The following is a 9,281-nucleotide window of genomic DNA, read 5'->3' as shown; positions in this document are numbered from 1 at the left end:
TACCTGTCACCTGTCTCTCTCCCTATCTCATGTCCCTTTCCCCATCCCTATCCCCTGTCTCTGTCCCTGTCCCCAACCTGTCCCTGTTCCCATCCCTGTTGTTGTCACCGTGTCCCTATCCCATGTCTCTGCCCCTATCGCATGTCCCTGTCCCTGTGTCCCTGTCCCCATTCCATGTCCCTGTCCCTGTCCCTGTCCCTGTCCCTGTCCCCGTCCCTGTTGCTGTCTCCATGTCCCTGTCCCCTGTCTCTGCCCCGTCCCTCTCCCCACTCTGTCCCTGTCCCCGTTCCTGTCCCTATCCCTGTCTCTGTGTCCCTGTCCCCATCCCTGTCCCTGTCCCCATCCCTGTCCCTGTCCCCGTCCCCATCCCTGTCCCATCCCTGTCCCATCCCTGTCCCATCCCTGTCCCTGTCCCTGTCCCCTGTCCCCTCTGTCCCCATCCCTGTCCCCGTCCCACAGATGACGCGCCGCGGTTCCGCCGCCGGGGCTCTCTGTCCCTGAGCTGGGGCCCCGAGCCCGCGCTGGCGCTGAGCCAGAAACCGCTGGGGGAGGAGGAGAGAGCGCGGCTGAGGGTGAGGGACACGGGGACAGGGACATGGAGACACGGGGACAGGGATACGGGGACACGGGGACATGGGGACAGGGACACGGGGACACGGGGACAGGGACAGGGGGACAGGGACAGGGACAGGGGGACAGGGACACGGGGACATGGGGACAGGGACACGGGGACACCTGCACCCACCTGTCCCCAGGAAGTCCTCGAACAAGGCCACCATGTCGGGGTCGATGACGTTCTCGGCCGTGTCCCCGTTCCCCGACGTGACCCCCTGGCGGTGTCCCCGGGGTGTCCCCCTGCGGGGACAGAGGGGTCAGGGCAGTGACACCGGGGAGGAGGGGAGGTGGCACTCCCAGACATGGGGACATTCTGTCCCTGCGATGTCCCCGCGATGTCCCCACTCACCTGAGGGCAGCTCTGGCCGTGTGTGACATGGCTGGGCCTGCAGAGAGGGTGGCACAGGTGGCACAGGTGGCACGGGTGCCAGCAGAATTGTCCCCGAACTTGACCCTGTCCCCGGTGGCACCTGCGGACGTGCCACCTCCGGGACCGTGTCCCTTGTCCTCTGGGCCGTGTCCCCGCGGGTGACAGCGGCTTTAAAGGGCCGGGCGGGCGGGGACAGAGCCCGCCCCGCGAACTGGGCTGGTGACAGCGACAGTGACACCGAGAAAACCCCAGAGCATGATGGCCCACTGGAGCCAGGGGGCCCTGGGTGCGCCAAGAACCCAAAAATCCCAAAAATCCACCCCAAAAACCCCCAAAGCCCCCACAAAACCACCACGTGGCCCCGTGACCCCGCTGTCGGCACAACCCTGTGACCCCGCTGTCCCCGTGACCCTTGACCCCTGCCCCTGCCCCTGTCCCGCAGCGCCCGAGGCGGCCGAGCCCGACGGGGACCTGCCCAAGTCCTTCCTGCAGGACCTGAAGGAGCTGAAGGTGCTGGTGACAGACAAGGACCTGCTGGACCAGCACAAGAGGTGGCACGGGGACAGGGGACACGGGGACAGGGACAGGGGGACAGGGACAGGGACAGGGGGACAGGGACACGGGGACATGGGGACAGGGACAGGGACACGGGGACAGGGACACGAGGAGGAGGAGAGAGCGCGGCTGAGGGTGAGGGACACGGGGACAGGGACACGGGGACAGGGGGACACAGGGACATGGGGACAGGGACACGGGGACAGGGACACGGGGAGGAGGAGAGAGCGCGGCTGAGGGTGAGGGACACGGGGACAGGGGGACAGGGACAGGGACACGGGGACAGGGACACGGGGAGGAGGAGAGAGCGCGGCTGAGGGTGAGGGACACGGGGACAGGGGGACAGGGACAGGGACAGGGACAGGGGGACAGGGACAGGGGGAGGAGGAGAGAGCGCGGCTCAGGGTGAGGGACACGGGGGCAGGGACATGGGGACAGGGACACGGGGACAGGGACAGGGACAGGGACAGGGGGACAGGGACATGGGGACAAGGACACGGGGACACGGGGACATGGGGAGGAGGAGAGAGCGCGGCTGAGGGTGAGGGACACGGGGATGGGGGACACAGGGGGACAGGGGGACATGGAGGTGACATGGGGACGGAGGGGACAACACCAGGGACCCGGGGGGACACAGCGGGAACAGTGCGGGGATGGAAGGGGGACACGGGGGGACACAAAGGGGACAGCAGGGGACAGGGCAGGAACAGAGTGGGGCACTGGGGGGACACGGGGACACAGGGGGACATGGGGGTGACACCACGGTGACAACAGGGGGACGCTGGGTGACACTGGGTGACACTGAGGTGACAATGAGGTGTCCCACAGGAGGTGGCGGCGCGGGACGGGCTGTACCGGGTGCGGGTCAGGGGGGGTGGAGGGTTCAGGGTGACACTGGGTGACACAGCAGTGACACCGTGGTGACACTGAGGTGGCACTGGGTGACACTGAGGTGGCACTGTCCCCACAGGAGGTGGCAGCACGGGACGGGCTGTACCGGGTGCGGGTCCCCCGCAGGCCCCTGGGCCCTGGTGAGGAGGGGGACACCGAGTTTGTCACCTCCTTCGTGAGGGCGGTGAGTGACGGGGACACCTGGGACACCCTGGGGACACCTGGGGACACCTGGGACACCCTGGGGACACCTCTGAGACACCCTGGGGACACCTGGGGACACCTGGGACACCCTGGGGACACCTGGGGACACCTGGGACACCCTGGGGACACCTCTGAGACACCCTGGGGACACCTGGGGACACCTGGGACACCCTGGGGACACCTCTGAGACACCCTGGGGACACCTGGGGACACCTGGGACACCCTGGGGACACCTCTGAGACACCCTGGGGACACCTGGGGACACCTGGGACACCCTGGGGACACCTGGGAACACCCTGGGGACACCCTGGGGACATCTCTGAGACACCCTGGGGACACCTGGGACATCCTGGGGTCCTCCTGCCCCTTGTCCTCCCTGCATCCCCCCACACCCTGTCACCCTCCCCGTGTCCCCCCTGTGTCCCCCCGTGTCCCCCCATGCCCTGTCACCCTCCTCGTCCCCCACTGTCCCCTCAGTGCTCTCACCCTGTGCCCCTGTCCCCTCATGTCCCCCTGTGCCACCATCACCCCATGTCCTTGTGTCCCCTGTGTCACTGTCACCCATGTCCCCATGTCCCTGTCCCCTCTATCCCGCTGTCCCCTCACGTCTCCTTGTGCCACCGTCACCGTGTCCCCATGTCCCCATGTCACCATCACCGTGTCCCCCTGGCCCCTCACGTGTCCCCGTGTCCCATCCTGTGTCGCTGTGCCTGTGTCCCCTCATGTCCCCATGTCCCTGTGTCCCCATGTCCCCTCATGTCCCCCTGTTCTTGTGTCCCCTCACATGTCCCCATGTCCCCGTGTCCCCTCGTGTCCCTGTGTTCCTTCATGTTCCTCGATGTCCCCATGGCCCCGTGTCCCCTCACATGTCCCCATGTCCCCGTGTCCCCTCACGTCCCTGTGTCCCTGTCCCCTCACATGTCCCCGTGTCCCCTCGTGTCCCTGTGTCCCTGTCCCCTCACATGTCCCCATGTCCCCATGTCCCCTCACATGTCCCCATGTCCCTGTGTCCCTTTATGTCCCCCCATGTCCTCATGTCCCTGTGTCCCCGTGTCCCCTCATGTCCCCCCATGTCGCCATGTCCCCGTGTCCCTGTGTCCCCATGTTCCCCCATGTCCCCGTGTCCCCCTCTCCCCTCACATGTCCCCGTGTCCCCTCACGTGTCCCCGTGTCCCCTCACGTGTCCCCGTGTCCCCTCACGTGTCCCCGTGTCCCCTCACGTGTCCCCGTGTCCCCTCACGTGTCCCCGTGTCCCCTCACGTGTCCCCGTGTCCCCTCACGTGTCCCCGTGTCCCCTCACGTGTCCCCGTGTCCCCTCACGTGTCCCCGTGTCCCCTCACGTGTCCCCGTGTCCCCTCACGTGTCCCCGTGTCCCCTCACGTGTCCCCGTGTCCCCTCACGTGTCCCCGTGTCCCCTCACGTGTCCCCGTGTCCCCTCACGTGTCCCCGTGTCCCCTCACGTGTCCCCGTGTCCCCTCACGTGTCCCCGTGTCCCCTCACGTGTCCCCGTGTCCCCTCACGTGTCCCCGTGTCCCCTCACGTGTCCCCGTGTCCCCTCACGTGTCCCCGTGTCCCCTCACGTGTCCCCGTGTCCCCTCACGTGTCCCCGTGTCCCCTCACGTGTCCCCGTGTCCCCTCACGTGTCCCCGTGTCCCCTCACGTGTCCCCGTGTCCCCTCACGTGTCCCCGTGTCCCCTCACGTGTCCCCGTGTCCCCTCACGTGTCCCCGTGTCCCCTCACGTGTCCCCGTGTCCCCTCACGTGTCCCCGTGTCCCCTCACGTGTCCCCGTGTCCCCTCACGTGTCCCCGTGTCCCCTCACGTGTCCCCGTGTCCCCTCACGTGTCCCCGTGTCCCCTCACGTGTCCCCGTGTCCCCTCACGTGTCCCCGTGTCCCCTCACGTGTCCCCGTGTCCCCTCACGTGTCCCCGTGTCCCCTCACGTGTCCCCGTGTCCCTTTACGTCCCCTCACGTGTTCCCAGTGTGCCCTGCTGGAGTCGCACCTGTCGGACCAGCTGTCCCTGCACCTGGACGTGGCCGGGCACGTGGTGGCCCTGGGCGTGGTGGCAGCGCCGGGCACCTGCCGGGGCACCTGGGTGGAGGACGGGCACCTGGAGCTCTTCAACACCTCGGTGGCACTGAGACAGCCCCTGCCCGCCGCCACGTGAGGGACGCGACGGGGGGGATGTGGGGACAGGGGGACGTGTGGGGGACAAGGGGAGGGAGGTGACATGGGAGGACATGGAGACAGGGGACGTGGGGGGACAGGGATGACACGGGGATATGGCGACATGGGGGGATAAGGGGGACACAGGGGGACATGGGGACACAGGGACACGGGGGACACTGACCTGGGTGTCCCCAACCCCTTGGTGGCTCTGCTGCCACGTGAGTGACAGGGACCTGGGGACACTGTGGGGACAGTGGGGGACAGGCTGGGGACACTGTGGGGACCCTGGGGGCAATTCCGGGGCTGGTTCAGCTTTTGGGGGACGCCCATGGGGGCAGGGGGGGAAGTTCTGGGGTGGTGTGGTCCCCTGTGTCCCCTCCCCAGTGTCCCCAATGTCCCCAGTGTCTCCAATGTCCCCAGTGCCCCAGTGTCCCCAGTGTAATGTCCCCAGTGCCCCAGTGTCCCCAGTGTCCCCAATGTCCCCAGTGTCCCAGTGTCCCCAATGTCCCAATGCCCCCAGTGTCCCCGTGTCCCCATTGTCCCCCATGTCCCCAATGTCCCCAATGTCCCCAGTGTCCCCAGTGTCCCCTGTCCCTGTCCCCAGCCCCGAGACCGCCGCCTTCATCCGGCACCTGGAGCAGGAGCAGGCCCAGCGCGCCCGGAACCCCCAGGAGCAGAAATCCTTCTTTGCCAAATACGTGAGGGACCCCAAAACCCCCCAGCCACCCCCAAAAGCGCACCCCAAAAACACCTGGGAACCCCAGAAATCACCTGGGAACCCCAAAATCCACCCCAAAACACCTGGGACACCCCAAAATCCACATGGGAAACCCAAAAACCCACCTAAACCTCCCCCAGGCACCCCAAAACCCCCCCAGACCCCCCAAAAACCCACCCAAAAATCACCTGGGAACCCCAAAACCTCACCCAGACTCCCCAAAAACACACTCAAAACCTCCTGGGAACCCCAAAAATCACCTGGGAACCCCAAAACCTCACCCAGACTCCCCAAAAACACACTCAAAACCTCCTGGGAACCCCAAAAATCACCTGGGAACCCCCAAATCCACCCCAAAACAGCTGGGACACCCCAAAATCCACATGGGAAACCCAAAACCCACCCAAACCTCCCCCAGGCACCCCAAAACCCCCCCAGACACCCCAAAAACCCACCCAAAAATCACCTGGGACACCAAAAACCCACCCCAAAAACAGCTGGGACCCCAAAATCCCCCAAAAACATCTGGGACCCCAAAAGCCACCCAAAATCGACCTGGGGCACCCCAAAATCCACATGGGAATCCCAAAATATCACTTGGGACACCCCAAAAATCACCTGGGACACCCCAAAAATCACCTTGGACACCCCAAAAATCCACCCAAAACCACCTGGGACACCAAAGTCACCTGGGACACCCCAAAATATCACCTGCGACCCCAAAAACCCACCCAGATACCCCAAAATCTACCTGGGACCCCCCAAAACCCCCCAGATACCCCAAAAAACCCACCTGGGAACCCCAAAATACCACCTGGGACACCCCAAAACCAACCTGGGACACCCCAAAAATCACCTGGGACACCCCCAAAAACACCTGGGAACCCCAAGAAGTCACCCAGATCCCCCCAAAACACCTGGGACCCCCCAAAATATCACCTGGGATCCCCAAAATCCACCTGGGACCACCCAAAAATCACCTGGGAACCCCAAAAATCACCTGGGACACCCCAAAAACCCACCCAGACACCTGAAAATCCAGCTGGGACCCCCAAAACCCATCCAGACACCCTAAAAACCCACCCCAAAATCACCTGGGACACCCCAAAATCCACTTGGGACACCCCAAGAACCACCTGGGAACCCCAAAAATCACCTGGGACACCCCCAAAAACCCCTGGGACACCCCAAAAACCACCCAGGACCCCCCAAAAAACCTCGGAGCGGGACCCCCCCAAAATCACCCAGACACCCCAAAAACCCACCCAGACAACCCAAAATATCACCTGGGACACCCCAAAATCCACTTGGGACACCCCAAGAACCACCTGGGACACCCTAAAAAGCACCTGGGACCCCCAAAAAATCACCCAGACACCCCAAAAATCACCTGGGACACCCCAAAAACCACCTGGGACCCCCAAAAATTCCCTGCCCAAAAAGCCACCTGCACCCCAAAAACCTCAAATCTCTCCTGACCCCCCAAAAACCCCTCCTGACCCCCCAAACTCTCCCCACACCTCCCGGGATTGGGATTTTGGGGTGACCCCCCCACTTTGGGGGTGATTTTAGGGTGATCCCCCCATTTCCACCATTCTTGGGGTGGTTTTGGGTGATTTGGGGCTGATTTTGGGGTGGATTTTTGTGTGCGTTTTGGGGTGATTTGGGCAGATTTTGGGGTGATTTGTGGTGAATTTCAGCGATTTTGGGGTGAATTGCTGCCCAAATTGTGGGTGGATTTTTGAGTGATTTTGGGTGGATTTAGGGCTGATTTTGGGGTATTTTGGGGGGTGATTTTGGGTGGATTTTGGGCTGATTTTGGGGTCGATGTGGGGGGCGGGGGGGGGGCGGGGGTCAGGTGAGACCCCCCCGAAATCACCCCCAGGACGGGGCATGGGCAATAAAACCGTGTGAGACCCCAAATCTGAGACCCCAAATCTGGGTGTGAGACCCCAAATCTGTGTGGGACCCCCAAATCTGGGTGTGAGACCCCGAAAACCTCTGTGTGAGACCCCAAAATCTGTGTGAGACCCCAAATGTGGGTGTGAGACCCCCAAATCTGTGTGAGACCCCAAAATCTGTGTGGGACCCCAAAATCTGTGTGGGACCCCAAATCTGGGTGAGAGACCCCAAATCTGGGTGTGAGACCCCAAAATCTGTGTGGGACCCCAAAATCTGGGTGTGAGACCCCAAAATCTGTGTGAGACCTCAGATCTGAGACCCCAAATGTGGGTGTGAGACCCCAAATCTGGGTGTGAGACCCCAAATCTGGGTGTGAGACCCTAAATGTGAGACCCCAAATCTGAGACCCCAAATCTGGGTGTGAGACCCCAAAAACCTGTGTGAGACCCCAAAATTTGGGTGTGAGACCCCAAAATCTGTGTGTGAGACAAAAAAAGGAGATGTGAGACCCCAAATCGGGGTAAGACCCCAAATCTGTGTGTGAGACCCCCAAATGTGGCTGTGACCCCAAATCTCTGACCCCCCCCAAAATCTGTGTGTGAAACCCCTAATCTGGGTGTGTGACCCCAAAATCTGGGTGAGACCCCAAATCTGCGTGTGAGACCCCGAAAACCTGTGTGAGACCCCAAATCTGCGTGTGAGACCCCAAATCTCTGATTCCCCCCAAAATCTGGAAGTGAGACCCCCAAACTGGGTAAGACCCCTCCCCAGATGTGGGAGGGACCCCCAAATCTGGGTGTGACCCCCCCAAATCTGTGTCAGACCCCAAATCTGGGTGAGAGACCCCAAAATCTGGGTGAGAGACCCCAAATCTGTGTCAGACCCCAAATCCCTGACCCCCCCCTCTGGGTGCCCCCCTGGGGGTCCCCAAACCCTCGGCTCGGTCCTGGGGGGGCCCAGGGAGGGAATTGGGGTGAGGGGGCGGGGCTTGCAAGAACGGCCACGCCCCGTTATGCAAATGCGAGAGGAAACGCCTCTATGCAAATACAAAAGCGGTGCCGAGCGTCAGAGCCACGCCCCTTTATGCAAATAAGGTGGTGTCATGCACTATAAACACACCCCTTTATGCAAATAGCGCTGACGCAGTGAGCTGTAACCACGCCCCTTTATGCAAATACAGCGTATAACATGCGCTTTAACCACGCCCCTTTATGCAAATACAGCATATAACATGAGCTTTAGCCACGCCCCTTTATGCAGATTTAGAAGCGGTGGAGCCATAACCACGCCCCTTATGCAAAACCAGAGCCGCACCGTGAACTTTAACCACGCCCCTTTATGCAAATACCGCATGCCCAGTGAGCGTTAACCACGCCCCTTTATGCAAATACAGCGTATAACATGCGCTTTAACCACGCCCCTTTATGCAAATACAGTCTGTCTAGTGAGCGTTAACCACGCCCCTTTATGCAGATTAAGAAGCGGCTCAGCCACATGCGCGATAGCCACGCCCCTTTATGCAAACACGGCCGTACAGCGACCTTTAGCCACGCCCCTTTATGCAAACACAGCGATACCGCGAACTTTAGCCACGCCCCTTTATGCAAACACAGCGATACCGCGAACTTTAGCCACGCCCCTTTATGCAAACACGGCCGTACAGCGACCTTTAGCCACGCCCCTTTATGCAAACACGGCCGTACAGCGACCTTTAGCCACGCCCCTTTATGCAAACACGGCCGTACAGCGACCTTTAGCCACGCCCCTTTATGCAAATCCCGCGCGGTGCTGACGCGACCTTTCACCGGGGGGCGGTGCCGCGCGGCCTCCCGCTGATTGGCGGCGGAGATCACGTGGC

At 62.2% G+C, this 9,281-nt stretch overlaps 1 protein-coding gene across 1 annotated transcript in view; it reads left to right on the top strand.

The window, feature by feature from the left end:
• Window positions 1-8,572, top strand: part of EMC10 (ER membrane protein complex subunit 10) — a 16,498-nt gene extending 7,926 nt beyond the window's left edge. Inside the window, exons 8-12 of the mRNA XM_039718210.1 lie at window positions 460-572; window positions 2,511-2,615; window positions 4,616-4,797; window positions 5,408-5,619; window positions 8,559-8,572. Coding sequence (XP_039574144.1) covers window positions 460-572; window positions 2,511-2,615; window positions 4,616-4,797; window positions 5,408-5,619; window positions 8,559-8,572 — 626 coding nt within the window. The remainder of the gene's footprint in view (window positions 1-459; window positions 573-2,510; window positions 2,616-4,615; window positions 4,798-5,407; window positions 5,620-8,558) is intronic.
• The last annotated feature ends 709 nt before the right edge of the window (window positions 8,573-9,281 follow it).

The sequence above is a fragment of the Passer montanus genome, unplaced genomic scaffold (genome assembly GCF_014805655.1).
Source record: "Passer montanus isolate IOZ18808 unplaced genomic scaffold, ASM1480565v1 scaffold394, whole genome shotgun sequence".
Lineage (NCBI taxonomy): Eukaryota > Metazoa > Chordata > Aves > Passeriformes > Passeridae > Passer > Passer montanus.
This window is presented reverse-complemented; position numbering and strand designations above follow the sequence as displayed.